The 19,635-nt window shown below is 37.6% G+C and overlaps 1 protein-coding gene across 3 annotated transcripts in view; it reads left to right on the forward strand.

Moving 5' to 3' along the window:
- LOC150097166 (uncharacterized) overlaps nucleotides 1-19,635 on the forward strand; it is a 201,597-nt gene that overhangs the window by 132,298 nt on the left and 49,664 nt on the right. For all 3 annotated transcript variants that reach the window (XM_090407304.1, XM_090407305.1, XM_090407303.1), the window contains one exon: nucleotides 13,907-14,083. In XM_090407304.1, the coding sequence (XP_090263430.1) occupies nucleotides 13,907-14,083 (177 nt within the window). The remainder of the gene's footprint in view (nucleotides 1-13,906; nucleotides 14,084-19,635) is intronic.

Genomic DNA, 19,635 nt, shown 5'->3' on the forward strand with positions numbered 1-19,635 from the left:
GCTTAATGGTTATTTCTAAGTGTGTTTCCACCCAACTTTCCACCATTATTCCTTTTATAATTATTATTATTATTATTATTTCGGGCAACTCCAAGGAGTCTACAGACTCATCGAGAGAGGCCCTAACGTCATATCAAGAACAACTATTCAACATTCACACAGTATCTATCATACCTCGCCTTGAACTCTTTCATGATCGTAGCACGTACAACAGACTCTGGCAGCTTATTCCACTCATTCACCACTCTCCAAGTAAAAAACCTAGCTCTAACACCCCTGCTAACCACATTCTTGCCCAGCTTCCATGTATGGCCCCTAGTCCTCCCACCACCAGTCCTATTCTCAAAAATATCATCTGGATTAATCTTATAGAAACCCTTCAGTAATTTGAATGTCTCAATCATATACCCCTTTTCCAGCTATCGACCAATTTTTGCAACCCACACATCTTCAACCTGTTCTCATAAGGTTCATTCTACAGACCTGCTATCATCTTGGTCACTCATCTCTGGTTCCTCTTCACCTCCTCCCCATCAAGAAGAAACCCTGGTGCCCATATCTGGGCACAGTAGTCTAGATGGGATCTTATCAAGGATCGATACAGAGGAACAATAACTTGTTTGTCTCTGCTTGTTAAAGTATTTTTTAGAAGCCAAGTGATTTGATGAGCTGATTTAGCCACTTTTGCAATGTGCCCCCTAAACTTTGATTCCCTATCAACCAACACTCCCAAATCCCTGGCCTCATCAATCTCCTGGAGTACGGTTCTACCAATGTGATATACTGCTACTATTCTTTTCACCCAAAAATGCATAACCTTACACTTTGCCACATTAAATTGACATCCATTTTCCCTAGCCCAGTCCTCCAAACTATCCAAATCATCCTGTAAAATTTTGACATCCTGTGCACTCGCAATTGCTCTACCCAACTTTGCATCATCAGCAAACAAGTGAACACTTCCTCTCAGATTTCCTATGTCATTGATGAACAAATTGAAAAGTAGTGGTCCAAGAACAGAGCCCAACAGCACACCACTAGTCACAAGCCATCTTTTGGGGACTCAACTCCTGAATAAACCACTCTCCGGTATCTCTCCATCAACCACTCTCCTATCCATCTCACCAACCCTATATCCATCCCCATCTGCTCCAGTTTACTGATTAGAGTTCCATGTGGTATCCTGTCAAAGGCCTTTGCAAGGTCCAGTAGAATCTCTGTAAACCCATTACCCTTATCCAGTTCAGCCGTCACTGTGTTATAAAACGTGAGCAAGTTATTGAGGCATGATCTACCCTTCACAAAACCATGTTGTCTCCCATACAATATCCCATTTTCATCTATCCAATCCTGTATTCTTTTCTTGACTAATTTCTCCAAGACCTTGACAACGATTCCTGATATGCTAATCGGTCGGTAATTTACAACAGCAGTCTTGGAACCTCCTTTATGCAGTGGAACTATTTTCCCCTCTTTCCACCCCCTCGGGACTAACCCAGACCCGAGACTCAAATTAAACAAAATGGTCAAGGGTACTGACAATTCTTTAGCTGCTTCTCATACAACACGAGCTGGTATACCATCCAATCCCACAGATGTATTGACATTGTGGTTATGCAATAGACTACTCACCTCCACTTCATTCACCACAATTCCCGTATAATCTATTGGTTCATTCATTTCTGCAGTGTCACCACCTGGATGATATATTCTTGCAAAGTGCTCACTCAGTAACTCAACTATATCAACTGATTCAGTTACCTCTCTACCATCGGCATTCTTTAAAATCATTGTGCCATATACATTTTTTCTTTTACTTGCAACATCGAAAAAACTGTTTAAGATTCTCTTTATCCTGCATGGCCAATGTTCTTTTGTAATCCTTTTTTGCTTTTCTTACCACACTCATTACCCTTCTTCTTGTTGAGAGGCTTATACGCTGGTTAAACATGATAACTAATATTTAAGGAATTGACAGCGTATACTAGAAATATAGATTAAATAAACTTTAATATATACCTTCCGATATTTCGGCGAACGTCACGTTGCCATCTTCTTGGGAACTTACTACACAGACACGTGCACACACGTACTAATAACAGCAAATGAGACTGAAGCTAGGAAGCTAGTGTTTCCTAAAGTCCTGATGGTGCCCCCTGGCGGGCTATATTGGTAGTTCTTGTCCTTTGGGCTGAAGTTCTTCTGATAACAGTTTCCCAAATTTGGGGCAGTTTCATGCATCCAAATTTGTTGAGGTTTGGCATGTTCCTAAGGGCCGAGGCTGATTCCATGAATAGTCTTTCATACTTGAACTTGCTGCGGTGTATTACTGTGGCTTTCTTCCATCTTATTCTGTGGTGAGTATCCAGAGCGTGGTCTGCAAGCCCAGAGTGGCTGTACTGTACAAGGATTACATCCGATTTTACCAGTACAGCCACTCTGGGCTTCATCTCACAGAAAGCTCTCCGTATTTACAACCGCGCTAGTCAGGCATTACTTCGGGAGCAAATTACCGCCACACGCGGTTCCCTAGCCGACATAAATAGCGCTATATCAACGCTAAAAAATGAGCTTTCACTTACGCTGAATCACGAGCTTTGGTCGGTACTACATGACGTCTCGTGTACGGCAGCTAAAAAAGAATTTGAACGAGTACGAAGCCAACATATCAACAAGTTTGATAAGTTAACAAAGAACTCGGCGCCCAAACTACAAACCAACACTGTTGTTAACCTATCGTCAGCTACCTTAAAGCAAGAAGCACTCCACGCTCTGTCACGTGGTCACAACTTCGCCATTGCTCCTAGGAAATTACCGGCCGAGGAATTAATGATTCAAATTGAACGCGGGATTCGCCAACTGCCTAACCACATCGCCAACGATATCAGATTGGATGTAGCCTGTGTTCTCAACAAAGCAAAACCTCCAAAATCCAACATATCCAGTAGTGAATACAAGGCACTACAAGAATTGAAAAGAAACAAAAATATAGTGATCACCAAAGCGGATAAGGGAAACGCCACTGTGGTACTTAATCTTAAAGATTACACAGGTAAGCTCAAGGCTTTATTATTAGATCGTTCCACTTACCTCCCCATTAATTACAATCCCACCAACTCACAAATTAGAAAACTCCATAGGCTCCTTAAGAAGGTCACTTCTTGGCCTGAGGAGATAACCAACAGACTAAAACCCTATAACTCTAGACCCCCCCCTGCATATATGGGCTCCCAAAAATACACAAAGAAAATGTGCCATTACATCCCATAGTGGATGGCATTGATTCCCCCACTTACAAACTAGCCAAGCATTTAGCCAAAGCGCTCTCACACTATACTGGCAATACACCATCACACATAAAAAACTCAGCCCACTTCAAAGCCAGTATAGAAAACCTTACACTCCAACATAATGACATAATGGTCAGTTTTGATGTCTCCTCCCTATTCACGAATGTTCCCCTCAAAGAAACCTTAGAGCTAATCCAAGCTAAATTTCCTCCCGATATCTCAGCCCTATTTCAGTTTACAATGAACTCAGGCTATTTCGTTTGGCAGGAAAAATTCTACAAACAGATAGAGGGGACAGCCATGGGTTCACCACTTTCCCCACCCTTGGCCAACTTCTTCATGGAGATGTTTGAAGAGAAAGCCTTAAACTCAGCCCCACAAAAACCTACCATATGGCTTCGCTACGTTGATGATGTTTTCGCTATTTGGCCACATGGCCCGGATTCACTCCTCTCCTTCCTAACACACTTGAACAACCAACACCCTAGAATCAAATTCACCCTGGAAAAAGAGGAAAACAATAACCTCCCCTTCCTAGACACACTAGTCACCCCGCCAACCTGATGGAACCTTGGTTTTCTCAGTTTATAGAAAACCCACCCATACAGGCAGATACATTCACCAACAATCCCCCCCCCCCCCTCACAACAATATGGAGTGATTAAAACATTATTCAACAGGGCAAAAATAATCTGTTCTAATGATCAAGCCATAACCACTGAACTAAATCACATCCGTGACACTTTCTCAGCCAACGGCTACCCCCTCCAAAAAATCCAAAAAATACTTAACCCAGTTATCCACAACCCACCACCCCCTCCCCTTCACAAAAAAGATTACTCTAAATCTATCACTATTCCCTACATCAGAGGCACCTCGGAAAAAATCAATAAAATCCTAAAAAAACATGACCTGACCACCTGTTACAGACCACATAGAAAACTGGCAACCCTTATCCGCTCCACCAAAGACCAACCACTTCCCCTAGACCTACCTGGTGTATACCAGGTCCCTTGCAGCTGTAAACTGTCCTACTTTGGCCAAACAGGCAGGACAGCAAATATCAGAATCTCAGAACACAAGGATTACATCCGATTTTACCAGTACAGCCACTCTGGGCTTGCAGACTACGCTCTGGATACTCGCCACAGAATAAGATGGAAGAAAGCCACAGTAATACACCGCAGCAAGTTCAAGTATGAAAGACTATTCATGGAATCAGCCTCGGCCCTTAGGAACATGCCAAACCTCAACAAATTTGGATGCATGAAACTGCCCCAAATTTGGGAAACTGTTATCAGAAGAACTTCAGCCCAAAGGCCAAGAACTACCAATATAGCCTGCCAGGGGGCACCATCAGGACTTTAGGAAACGCTAGCTTCCTAGCTTCAGTCTCATTTGCTGTTATTAGTACTTGTGTACACGTGTCTGTGTAGTAAGTTCCCAAGAAGATGGCAACGTGACGTTCGCCGAAATATCGGAAGGTATATATTAAAGTTTATTTAATCTATATTTCTAGTATACGCTGTCAATTCCTTAAATATTAGTTATCATTACCCTTCTGGCCTGCGCTTTATACCGTTCATGTGCCTGCCAGTCACCTTTCTCCTTAAATTCCCCCCCGTAGTTGTTTCTTTTTTTGCAGCTCAAGCTTAATGGTGTTATTCATCCATTTAACCCTACTTGATTTATTATTCGGACTCTAGGTATACAGTCAGCCATTGCTTCATTCAAACACTTCTTAACTGCCTCCCATGCACTATCAACTTCTAGCCCTTGTAGTGGTACATGCCATGGCACTGAACTAATCAAACTCCTAAGCTTGTTATACTTACCAGCCCGATAATTCCACATGTACCCTGTCTTAATTGTAAATTATTCCACACCTTTAGCCACCTCCCAAGTCAAGACCCTATGATCACTCTCACCAATTGGTGGCAATGTGGTCATATTTGTTACAGCCAAATCCTCAGATGCAGTTACTAGGTCAAGCACTCTCTGACCCCTAGTATTTTCCATTACATGCTGTCTCAGATAGTTATCCATTAATAACCGCATAAAATCCAATTCCTTCCTCCTGTGTGTCCTCTCTTCACTCCAATTAATGCGATCATGGTTGAAATCTCCCATAATAATTACCCTCCTTCCACTCATTTCTTCTATCTGCTTGTGCACACTATCTCCATCAACTTTTTCATCACCTGGTCTATAGCAGCACCCAATTGTATATTTTGATCTGCTAGCCACAATCTCACACGAAATGGCTTCAAATGTGCTCTTTTCTCTATCCTGCAATTCAACTTCTGTTCTCCTTGGCTGCAGCTCATCAGCTATCATCAACAATACTCCTCCCCCCATTTTATTCTCCCTGTCATTCCTGAACACACTATACCCATCATATTCAATCCCACTAGCTATATCATCTACAGTCAGCCATATTTCACTAATGCCAATAACCTGTGGTGTAGAAGTGCAAATCATGGCCAAAAATTCTTCCTTCTTGTTCCTAATACTCCTAGCATTAGTGTACATGAATTTCTCAGATGCCCATTAGCCCCATCCCTACCTTGATGCCTTATACTAACTATCCCATTCTGATTTGTTGTCCTTTTTCGCTCGGGCATATTATACTCATTCATACACTCAAAATGCATATAAAAGTGTCAGATTTTAGTGTTTACATTCTGAAAAAATAAAATCACTTGCATTTTTCAGTGTCTGCTATATTATCTTTGTTATAATAGAGTTTAGCATAATTTTAGTTTTCTTACAGTAAAGATAATGCCATCAAAAGTTATGCAAGTATTGACAACAAAACTGAAAAATGTATATTCACTTATAATTATGACACCTCTATGGAGTACAGTGACTCATTTCCAGACACTCTGCATCACACTATTCACTGTATAGGCTACTTCATCCATCATCAACTTTCCATCTACCTCCTTCTAACATTATTTTTGGCTGTTAACACTGACTGTTCCTGGCATCGCCAAAACTTGCCTTTGTCCAAGTACTCACAGGAAATATAATTTCCTGTGACTACTTGGGCAGTAGTCACAAGAATGCAGCACTCCCATATCCCATGTTCATAGTAGTACTGCAGTCAAAACACTAATACCTCTGCTATTGCCATCAATCTAAAAATGGACACTTGCAGTAATAGGTGCTAAAAATATCAAGACATTTATAGGTGCTTCTTTATCTCATGAATAACTTTAAAATGGTGTATGTATTTCCATATTTACCGGAGTGTTGTAGTTAAAACGCCTTTGGGAATGGCATTCCCATCACCATCAATGATTCTAATTAAAAATGGCTGCTCCCAGTAAAAGTAAAGATATCAATATTGGCCACCAGGGCCGCCAAGAGGGGGGTGACATCTGAGACTTCTGTCATGGGCCCGGCATAGAAAAGGGCCCGACCGTCGGGCCCAGACGTGTCACATAACTGTGTTTATAATGAATGGTTTTAATTCTCGTAATAATACAACAATGATAAAGGATAATGGCATATCGAGAATGATACTGTGTTTTGTTTTAGACAGACGGCTATGCTCTTTAGCTCGCCGTGATTGTCCGGAAGACACTGATTCTCTCGGCGCGGATCGCTGTAGTTATAGCAGGTGATGACATCAATAGGCATTCGTTCAAGGTTGTTGCAGTCGGCTGCGCTAGCTAGTAATTGCATTCACAGTAATATTCCCTGCCAGAATGCTTCATTCTTGTTAGTATTTTGATAGACAAAGGTTTTGTGATTCTTTGTAAAGTGTGCAACTGTATAGTGTACACGGTGCACTAAAAAATAGGCTGTGTGTGTGCTAAAAAAAGTAGGCCGTGCACTAAACCGAACTAGATTTATTAAATACAATTTATAAATTTCAACTTCATGGTGTTTTTCCTGAAATATGTACTTCGATCAGAATATTTTGCAAAATACCAGTAACAGTTGCCAAAGGTGAAAGTGCATTTAGTAAACTTTCAGCAATAAAGAACTTTAGTAGATCATCAGCGCTCCAGGAAAGATTAAACGGCCTATCTTTGCTATCAATAGAACATGACCTGGCAATGAAAATTGATTATGACGAGGTGATTAAAGATTTTGCTAACCATAAAGTGAGGAAGTGGATGAGGCAATAAAAATTTAAAAATTCTCTTTTTATTTAATGTTTGTATTTTGTGTTGTATGTAATGTATCGAATTTTGAATTTATTGTACACTTTTTTTAAATAAATGTTTAATGGCTTTTTTTATTAAACAAAAGTGGTGCACTTTTTTAAGTGGGGTCTAGACCACAGAATTGTCACGGACCCGAAAATTTCTCTCGGCAACCCTGTTGGCCACTATCATCATTACATTCTCCTCATGATGTTATATTTATTGGAGCCTGAAAATTCACTAAAGGATTTCAGGCAAGTTGGTAGCACTTTGAAGATCAAGTGCATGTATTGTTGAAAGTTTTTCACTTGGTTGTACTGTGAATTAAATATGCCAAGAAATTATATTTTTGGTTTAATTCTTTATCCAGGTGTAAGTAAACAAAATAAAATTAATGCCATTTATGAATTAAAAACTATTATTGAAAGATCAATAGAAATATATAATAACAGATATCTCTGCTTTATATACTTTCAAAAAGCATTTGACACAGTAAGCCATGAAAAGTTAATAGAAATATTGAAAGACATTCAGATTGATACAAAAGACCTCAGAATAATAGAATTATACTGGAATCAGAAGATGCATTATAAATGACATCAATAATGAAACAATATTTATCAAAAGAGGAGTGAGACAAGGGTGTATAGTATTCCCTATACTTTTTAATATATATAGTGTAATGATAATAAAAGAATATGAAGAAATTGAAATAGGAATAAAAATAAATGGCATTATAATTAACAGTATTAGATATGCTGATGATTTGTTGTTCATGGTGAAATCAGAAATAGAGTTACAAAATATGGCTGAAATACTAATCAAAAAAGAATCAGAATTTTGGTTTAGTATTAAATACAGATAAAACCAAGTTGGTAGCACTTTGAAGAGTATCAAATTTAAGAGTATCAACAGGATTCATTCAAAATGTAAAGGCTTACAATTATTTAGGAGGTAATGATTACAGAAGATGGAACAACAGTTATGGAAATAAAATCAAGAATAGCTAAGGCAAAAGAAACATTCTGGAATAATAAATTACTAATGACCTCTGGAATAAATAGATAAAATGAGAATAACTCATAAAAATAACTGAATGTGGACCATACATAGGATTTTATGGGTGCGAGACGTGAACATATACAAAATCCATAATCAAGAAATTGCAGGCATTTGAAATGTGATTATATAGAAGATCACTAAAGATTTCTTGGAACAAGAAAAAAGTTAATGAAAAGCTATCGAAGTTAATGAGAACCCAAAGAGCACTCAAGGAAGACCTTATAAAGAGAAAGTGCAAGTTTGCAGGACACATATTAAGAGAATCAACAGAGAAAACATCTCTGGAAATGCTAGAGGGAAAATTATAGGGAAGAAGATCTCCTGGTAGACCAAGAACTTCTTGGGTTGATATGAAGAAATCAATGGGTAACGAGCTATTATGAAATCAAAAGAATGGCAGAGGATCAGACACTCTGATTACCCTGATTGCTAACCTCCAAATTAAGAAGCTACTTAAGAACTAAATAAAGTTTGCAAGTTAAATATTTTCACATGACTTCACATCAGTTGTCTTAAATATCCCATAGCACATCTCCTTTAAGATATGCATTATGGGAAGGGCCACTACCCAGACTGGTTTCAATCCTTATTGAGGTCTCATCAGTGCCAACCAGAGCCAGAAGAGATACTAAGGTTGAAGTAATGCAGAAGTCATATATTTCCCATATATGAGTAGTGAATAGGGGTATGTTGTCTTATTATTAAATTACTCTGGATTAGTGATGTTGGAAGTTTTTTCACTTGGCTATACTATAAATTAAAGATGCATGTCCAAAAGGTGTGCTTTGCATTATGGGATAGTAAGACAATTGATGTTAGTGGTATTGATTACAACACATAATGATAAGTTAATAAATATTAATTATTTTCTTATTAGCTGCAGCCATGACTATGGTCAATCAGGCCTTGTGGACCACGCTTTATTCTATGTGACTCATAGAATCATTTGGAAAAAGACCACCATGCTCCAGTACAGTAAATTTAGAAGAGAAAGACTATTTTTGGAATCTGCAGCTGCTCAGAAATTAGCCTAATTTAAATAAATATGGTTGCATTAAACTTCCCAAAATGTGGGAAGCACTAATACTTCGAGATCCCAATTTACATCCTACGCTTCGAACAGGTGCCCATAGAGGATGTCCCACCGAGTTAGGACTTCAATCTTTCATTCCTGTGTTGGACTAGTTTTGTATTGCCTTTGTGTCTTTTATAAGTCTCATGTTGTATTCATTGATGTCTCGGTGACTGAGACAAAATATTGGAAGAATTAAATATTATGTGAATCAAAGCCATAACATGCATAAAATAAGTTGTAACTGTGGTTTGTTTTCTGATTTTTTTTTTCCAAAGATCACTGATCTATAATATTTACAATGCATACATTTTAGTAAAATTATGGAGACTACCACCGTATTAGGAATAATTCTTTTAATTTCGACCTTCATATTAAGATCATCATCTCTGGAATATACACACATATATATACATATAAAGATGAGCTACATTACATTTCTAACAGTAAGCCAAAGAAACAATGATTTGATCAATCATTATTCTACTAGCCTGATCTTTAGGGAGTTGAGGGTGGAGAACTACATCAAAACTATATTCTATTTATAACATCATCAGAGAACAAATTCAGAATTCCAGGATTGCTTATAGTCCTAATTATAATTAACTCTTAGACTAAAAGGTTAAGTGAGTAGAATATGTGCCATCCATATTCTTGGGATTTTTAGACCATCGTTATTTTTAATATTAGGGTGAGTGATAAGAATTTCACAGGCCTCCTTAAATTTATGCTTGTACCACATTTTGGTGTGATGTAAATAACAGGTGCCTTTCCTGTCAATTCTATGCACGGTATTCAGGACATGAAGGTCAGATTTACCATAGTTATTAAATTTAACATGCAATTTATGTTCCTTTTTTCTGAGAGGAATTGTGCATCCTGCTTCACTTCTATATGGCAAATTACAGGTGCAGGAAGTGGATCCATGGATGAGTTGAATAAGTTTCTTTCATTTTGCAGGTAGCATTAAGATTGTATTTCTGTAGTATTCTGTTTATTTTATCTGATATAGAAAGTTTATTTTTCACTTGGTTAGAGTATAATAAATTTAGTTTAATCCTTTATCCAAGTGTGAGCAAACAAAGTTTGCACCTGAAAGTATCTTCAGGACTGGGTTAAGGTGGTATACACCAGGGCAACTCGTTGCAAAGGTGGAGCAAGCTACCAACACTCCTATCTCAGTATCTCCTATAATGCAAAACACATCTCCTTGCGGATATGTCTAATGTTATGCATTAAGGGAAGGGCCACTACCCAGACTAGTTTCGACCTTTATTGAGGTCTCTTCAGTGGGAGCCAGGCCCAAGTGGAGATATCAGGCAGAAGCATTAGCAGGTCATCTCTACCTATAGGAATTGCCAATTGGTGTGCCACCCTTTTTTTAATAATTTACTCTGGATTTAGAGAAAGATGTTGAAAGATTTAGAGAAAGATGTATAGGAGATACTGAGATAGGAGTGTTGGTAGCTTGCTCCACCTTTGCAACGAGTTGCCCTGGTGTATACCACCTTAACCCAGTCCTGAAGATACTTTCAGGCGCAAACTTTGTTTGCTCACACTTGGATAAAGGATTAAACTAAATTTATTATACTCTAACCAAGTGAAAAATAAACTTTCAACATCTTTCTCTAAATCCAGAGTAAATTATTAAAAAAAGGGTGGCACACCAATTGGCAATTCCTATAGGTAGAGATGACCTGCTAATGCTTCTGCCTGATATCTCCACTTGGGCCTGGCTCCCACTGAAGAGACCTCAATAAAGGTCGAAACTAGTCTGGGTAGTGGCCCTTCCCTTAATGCATAACATTAGACATATCCGCAAGGAGATGTGTTTTGCATTATAGGAGATACTGAGATAGGAGTGTTGGTAGCTTGCTCCACCTTTGCAACGAGTTGCCCTGGTGTATACCACCTTAACCCAGTCCTGAAGATACTTTCAGGCGCAAACTTTGTTTGCTCACACTTGGATAAAGGATTAAACTAAATTTATTATATTTATCTGATATACTTTTAATGTATGGAATGGTTACAGTTTTATTGTAATCTAGTTTATTTTTGTTTTTAAGTGGAGTCTTGTGAAGAATTTTGTTGATAGTATTTTGGCTGTAGCCATTTTTCAGGAAGATATTGCTGATAACTTTTAATTCATGTTTAAGTGCTTGTTCACTAGAGCAAATCTTCAAAGCCCTGTTTTTTAGTGTGTTAATGATACCTAGTTTTTGTGTTGGATGGTGGTATGAGAGTGTGTGTGTGTATGTATATATATGTATATATATATATTATAATAATAATCTTATGGCAAACAGTGAAGGAAAGACTGCCAGAAGGAGGACTTGTGACTAGTGTATCTAGAAAGGGAAGTGAGTTCTGACTTTCAATTTCGATTGTGAATTGTTTGTGTTGTTTCTTTAGGTAGCCAAGGAAAGTGTCTAATGTCTGGCAGCCATGGGACCAGATAATGAAAATATCATCAACATATATAAGCCATACTTTGGATTTTAAACTAGAGGAATCTGAGTACGTTGCTCTTCCATATTAAAGTTAGCAATTGGGGGGGGGGGAATAGTGGTGAGTCTATGGCTGTGCCTTCTTTTTGTAGATAAAAATTATTTTGCCATACAAAATAGCCAGAACGTAATGCATGGGCAAAGAGCTCTGTGATATCAGGCTAGAATTTGTTCTTTAAAAAAAGAATTATATCATTGATTGGGACACTCGTGAAATGGGCAGAGACGTCAAAATTAATAAATCACTTTTTTCTAGCATGATGTCTTTAATTTTGTTTACAAAGTGTTGTGTGTTTTTAATTAAGGAGGGGGAATGACCTACGAACTCCTTCAGTGTTGGCACTAGTTTCTTGGCTAGATGATAATTGGGACTGTCAATACCTTCAACTATTGGCTGAAGTAGTACGTGCTGCTTGCGAATCTTGGGTAAACCATAAATTCTTGGAGAACGAGCATAGTGTAGTATTGACCAGCTTTTTAACTGTATCCTCAAGCCAGGATGCGAGTGATTTAAGTCATTTTTCTGTTTTCTTTCTAATCCGATTAGTTGGGTTATAGTTTACAAGTTGATAGATGCTGTTGTCTGAGACTAATTGATTCATTATTTTCTAGGTAAGTTGTTCGGTTTAAAATAACAGTGACATTCATCAGCTCTAGTGATTAAGATATCCTGATTTTCTTTTAAAGATTTCACACCTGCTAATTCAGATTTGGTTAGGTTACTAGTTATTGGTTACTAGTTCGAAGTTTCTAATTGTATTTTATCAGCTATTGTGGTTGAGAGAAATCTTATGCGTCTTTCAATATGGTATATAATATCCAATTTGTTAACAATTCTGAGTGCCACAGCAAAGTCTAAGCCTTTACTAAGTAGCAGGAGTTCATTATTCTTCAGGATGTGGTTAGAAAGATTAATCGCATGACTGTTCGTTGAAGGCAGTTGATGGCTCCTGTTATCACTTAATTCTGGTTGATTGTTATCCTATCATTTGAAGTTGGCTGTTCTCTCGTTTACATTCAATGTTTACATCATTGAATGTAAACGTGTCTGTTTACATTCAATGATGAGAAATTTTTACTAAAATGAATGCTGATCACTGTGTAACACTAAAAGAATTTGCAATGCATAATCTTTTTTTTTTTTTTTTCTTTTTTTTTCTTTTTAATGATGAACCCACCACTTTATTGTATAGTAGGAGGATAAAGAATGAGATAATTCAAGAACTAAAGATTAAATGTGATATTTCTGATATAAAGGCTGTGGGTTCGAATCCTGCCATGGGCATGGATGTTTGTGATTGTCTGTGAAAATACTAGTGGTGGTGGTCAGCAGTATGTGGCATTGGCATAGATGATGAAAGTAGTTGGTGGATGTGGTGGAGACAGAGTTGTGGTGCAAGTGCCCTCCCTCGATGAGTCTTTGGACTCCCTGGAGGTGTAATAATAATAATAATTTCATTCTTACAACAAAAAAAAATAGTAGTATCACACCAGATAATAAAAATCACATTGTGAATGATGTCTATGAATATTCAAGCTATTGTGGCAATTTAAACCTGCACTCTGTCTTTATCCTACTTCCCCACTGAGACCAGCCATCAGAATATGCACATCATAAGGAAATTTAATGTTACTTGTTTTTGCAATAAATCTTGATCTGATTAGAAACAGATGATAAGAATAACCTTTCAGTTTTCTTATATTTTCAATAAAGTATGACACATTACAGTTGTTTTATTTTAGCTGTAATCAACAGGGTAATGGTTAATTTATATTATTATTTGCCAATTTATTGTTTCCTTTTTTTTATTTGTTTAGAAGCTACTGTTTTGTTGCCAACTGTTGAATTTGGCTTTACATCTCTGGCTAGTACTCTTAAGTATTCTAATCAGTGGAAAAATCAGGAAACTGATCTCATAGGCCTAAAACATCCAATAAAGTGGTTTCAGCTGAAAAAGGAATTAGACTTCTTAGGAAAAATTCCTGAGGTGAATGGTAAGATACAAATCTTATACCTTTTTTTTTTGTTTTCAAATCTAAATTATTTTTAAAATTTTGACACTGGAAATTGAATTGTATTTTTATTTATAACCATGATTTTTCATCTCTCAATAACGTTATTATTATTCTTAGACCTCCGTGGAGTCAAGAGACTCATCATGAGAGGTCCCACTCTCTCTCTCTCTCACACACACACAGCTCGTCATACCTTGACTTAAATACATCCACTGTCTCTGCACTTGCCATACTTTCAGATAATGCATTCCAATCACCCACCACTCTCAATGCAAAACATCTATTTCTCGTCCCCTTCTTCACACCCTCTTTATACAGCTTCAACGGATGGTCTCTTATTTTCCTCCTGTCTCTAGACATTCTATGAAAAATCTCATCCACACTAATCTGGTAATTACTCCTTACCAACTTATGTCTTGATCATGTCTTTATATTGCCCCCCCCCCCTTGCTTCTAGGCTCTGCAATTTGTATTTTCTCAATCTGTCCTCATACTCCACATTCCAGATACCAGAAATTGACTTAGCCAAATAAGGCTACTTAATCTGTGTACAGTAATCCTTATGTGCTGATCATAGCCTTCTACAATAGAATCATAACATTCTTACTTATACATGTGAGTGTTCTCTGTATCATTGCCATAATCCACTGTGTTGTCCTTGCAATTTTTGCAAAATGTCCCTGAAATTTCAAGTCATTATCCACCATCTCCAGATCTTTCATCTCCTCCACCTCCTCTAAAATATCTTCACCAATCCTGTACTCTGCATCCAATCTTTGCTTTCCAAATTTTAAAGCCTTACACTTTGCGAATGGGTGAGTTTAATGTAGCAAGGTCTGTGTCAAGTCCTCTTGCTAGGTTGCAACAACATCTGCTCTATTTTTCATAACTCTCCCCAACTTTGCATCATCTCATTTACATACCAGTGTCATTTACATACGAATTAAACAACGGTGACCCCAAAACAAACCACTTGAGCACACCATTAGCGATATTTTTCTTCTGGGATATCACTTCTCCCATACAACCTGCCGATACCTATCACACAGCCAATCTCTATTCCAATGCACTAATCTACTCTCCAAGCCCCATCTGTTCCAATTTAACTACTAGTTTGTCATGTGGCAATCTATCAAATCCTTTGCAAAATATGAATATGCTATTGTATGTTCATCTCCTTTGTGCAATGTAGTCTTCACCTTGTTATAATAACTAAGCAGATTGTTAAAACACAATCTTCCTTTTGCAAACCCATGCTGTCCATTAAAGAGAATTCTACTGCTTCTTCTGAATCTTTGTCCTCACTAGCTTTTCCAACACCTCTACTATATCCCTGGGATCTCTTTTAGTCTCATTTGCTAACTGCTGCTCATACCACACTTTTGCTGCCCTTACCAAGTCACCTTCCTTGCTTACTCTTTGTGTACTCCTCATGTAAATTGATTATTGCTACTCATCTTATGCTGCCTTTACAATGGCTTTTCTTCCAGATTACATACTTTCCCTCTTCAGTCTTCCATTTTACACCTACCTTATATAATCTCCTGACCTTTGGAATGCACTTGGTCATTGCCTCTGACAGATAGTTCCTGAGACCAAGCAGTGTTGATTTCCTTCCCATCCAATTCCTCGTTCCATGAGATCACTTCAAGCTGCCTCCTAAGTTTATCATAATCACCCACATAACTCCTCTGCCATCATCAGCAGCACTCCTCCTCCTTTTCTGCCTTGTCTCTCTTTACAAAAGACTACATATCTCTGTTCTTGCCAGAATGTCATCCTGATTCAGCCATGTCTCACTTACTCAAACAATTTTTGGGCAAATGAACTCTATCAATGTTACAATTTCATTCTCCTTGTTTCAAATACTTCTAGCATTTGTAAACATACACACCAGCTCATTTCTGTTTCTGTAACAAGTCCCACTGATCTCACTCAGATATGACTCTCCATGCTCCACCCTGGTCATTCCTCTCTATCATCACCAATATTAAACCTCTCCTCAGACTTATGTCACCCCACATCATTGACTATCTTAATCCTTTCTTGAACACTCACACAGCCACTCCATCATCTACACTTCTCACATATTGTTTCCCTGTCTACTGTGACTCCTCTCCCATTTCCTACAGTCTGTCTTGTGTTCCTTCTCTCTCATTCTCTTCACTCATGCCACTCACATCTCCTTTCACAAACTCTCCTACCTTACTCTTCTGCTCTTCCACAACACCTCTTGCTTTTTCAGGTTTTCTATTCACTTCACTCATTATTTTCACTTACAGCAACGGTTTCTCCTATTGACTCACATCATATCCATTTAAATGTAGCCAATCTTTTTTATACAGCTCTATTTTATATATATATAATATGCAATAATCAAATTTTTGTAACTGACTCAGTAATGCATTAATTTTGCCATGAAAGTGGAGTTATCTAATCCCATCCATCCATCTTCAAGGTCCACCTTTCCTAATTGGGTTGTGGGGTCAGCAGCTGCAAGAGGGACTTCCACTGGTCACAGTCCTCTGCCACCGAGCTCAGGTGTTCTGGTGGGACTCCCAGACGTATCCACCAAAGGTTTTGTATATAGTCTCCCACCCTCTGGCTTGGCGAAGAGGGCCTGCTGGGGGAGCCTCTCTTGTGGCATTCTGACCAGGTGCCTCTACCATCATAACTGTGATCTCTCAACATGGAGAAGTATCAGTTGAATATTGAGGGTTTACCAAATTGCAGAGCTTCTGACCCTATTGAGTCTTGTCAGCCCCACAACCCCTCAAAGGAACCTCATTTCAGCCGCATGGATTCATGTTCGCATTCTTTCGGCCATTACCCAGCTCTCATGACCATAGGTAAGGATGGGACATAGACTGTATTGAAGACAGCCAGCTTTGCTTTCTGGCTTAACTTCCATATTGTTGCTGATTTTAATACAAAATTAATTACAACAGTCATTCACTTTAGTTGGTAAATCTTGCAGACTTCTACTGGTACATAGAGCTAGATACTCGAATTGGATCAGCAAGCTCCTGCAATATTGTGCTTGCTGATTCAATTAGAGTATCTAGCTCTATATCCCACTTTCCATCACTTGTGAATATAGACCTAAGGTATTTAAACTTCTCCACTTGCCTCAGTGGGACTCCACTCACATGTAGAGTGCACTGGGATGGTTGTCTTGAGACCACAAATGTTTCCATTTTGGCTACACTGATCTTCATCCCTGCTTCTGCACAAACAGCTACAAACCTATCAGGGTCTGCTGGAGGTCATCTGTGGCAGAGCTAAGCAGAACTAGGTCATCAGCAAAAAGAAGATGTCCAATGCTATATCTTCCAATTCCGACACTCACTGCCTCGGCTGTGAGTATGTCAGAGTTATCCAGTTTCATATGAAAATTGAATTTTTTTTAAATCTTGGATTTTTCTCCCTGCATAATATACAAACCTGGAGTAAACCTGCCAGTAAACACATAATTTAAAGATATAATATGCTAACCCCATAAAAACGTTTGATGCTCTTGCATAATTTACACAACCAACTATTGTTGGTTTTTTTAATCCCCTCCTCTTCATGATTTCAGTGATCTGAAACATTGAAAAGATAGGTGTCAGAATAGAATATTCTTATATAGTAACATCATTCAGTATCATAACAATTGAACCTAGAGCTTTTTTTGTCCATCTCTAAGGTCCTTTTAACTGTTTCAGTCCACCTACATCTTGATCTCTGGGTCTTTTTTTTTTTTTTTCCAACCTGCCAAAGAACACTTGTTTTTTGCTTATTTTTTCTTCTCCCATTTTGTTTAAGTGACCATATCACATGAGATTAGCTCTGCTGATGCATTTCTGAATGCTAACAGTGGTAAGTTCTTTCCTAATAGTGTCCTTTTTAATGTAATATCGCCATTGGTGCCATCTTTTCAGTCTCCGAATTTTTCTCAGACCTCTCATATCTGTGGTCTCCAGTCTTTGATCAAGTGTTTTATTTCTAACCCAGCTCTCAGATCCATAAATTTAAATTGGTTTGAACACAGTTTTATATGCAAGTAGTTAGTGTTTTGACTTTTTCTCTCTTATTGCATATAAATTTATTCAGTTAACTTCCTACCATACCAGGTTTACTAATTCTGTTGTCTATTTCTATATTTAATTTGCCATCTTCACTAAAAATTGTGCCTAAATAGCTGAAATGTTTTACTTGTTGTGTAGGTTGTCCAATTAGGATACAGTACATATTGTTGGTGATTTTCATATAAAATTAATTACAACAGTCATTCACTTTAGTTGGTAAATCTTGCAAACTTCTACTGGATTTATGTAGAAGTATAACATCATCTGCATAAAGTAGAGAGCTAAAATTAACATCACCAATTTTCATATCAAGTTTAATATCACTTTCCTTCATAATGTAATCCATATAGATAATAACAGTGGAGATAGTGTGTACCCTTGTCACACACCTGATTTAACATCAGACTATCTTCCTGTATCTCCTTCAATTCTAACTGCTGTCTTACAGCTTAAATGTATTGCTCAACAGAAATATCCTATTTTTTATCCCATCTGACCATAGCATTTTGAATAGCTTTCCTCTTGACATCTGCTGAAGCAAGAAAGAAGAGGTAACAATACACTTTAAATTAGATCAACTTGCATTGTCTCAAACATTATTCAAGAAAAACTGAAGGAGTTTGAAAACAAGAACCAAACCTTGCCTTTTCCAAGTCTATAAAACCTGAATACAGATCCTTGTTATATTCCCAAGATTTCTCAACTATTTGTCTTAAAGTGATCCTGACAACCTGTGTTTGGCCTGAATCCAGCTTGTTCTTCACCAAGCTTTCCTTCCACTATTTTTCTTAGCTGTTTCTCAAGTATACTTGTATAAATCTTTCCAGTAACACTCATTATGGAAATACCTATGTAATTCTTGCATTCAGTTTTATTTCCTACTGTAGTCATCCAGAATTCAATCATCTGACTTCTAAATTATCAGTTTTTATATTACTTTTATTATCTCCAATTCCTTTTACAGTACTCTTTCCTCCATTTCTGAGTTTTTTCAATAGCCTCCAGAATATTTTACCACCTTCCTGATATTTATTTTACCAAAGTCTTCCCATGACTTTTGTTTAGCTAATTTTATACAATGCTTTGCTTTCTTACATTTTTCTCTGTATTCCCTAAGAGCATAAGCTGATTTACTTGCCAGGAACTTTTGATATGCTTTCTTCTTTTCCTTCACTTTCTCTTTAACTTCTTGAATCCACCATTGAGTTCTGATTTTTCTATCCTTGAAGATTATCTCATCACATGCCTCTGTGGCTGAATCAGTTTTCTTTAGGATTTGCCACTAAATCTCAAAGGTTTGGTTCTTGTTTTCAAACTCCTTCAGTTTTTCTTGAATAATGTTTATGTATTTGAGTTGTATTTGTATTTTTTGTTTGAATAATGGTTGAGACAATGCAAGTTGATCTAATTTATCATCATCATCATAACGCTAATTACAGGTATAGACCATATTGGTCTGTT

This window comes from Typopeltis vanoorti, chromosome 17 (genome assembly GCF_054136105.1).
Source record: "Typopeltis vanoorti isolate ZY-2024b chromosome 17, IOZ_Tvanoo_1.0, whole genome shotgun sequence".
Taxonomy (NCBI): domain Eukaryota; kingdom Metazoa; phylum Arthropoda; class Arachnida; order Uropygi; family Thelyphonidae; genus Typopeltis; species Typopeltis vanoorti.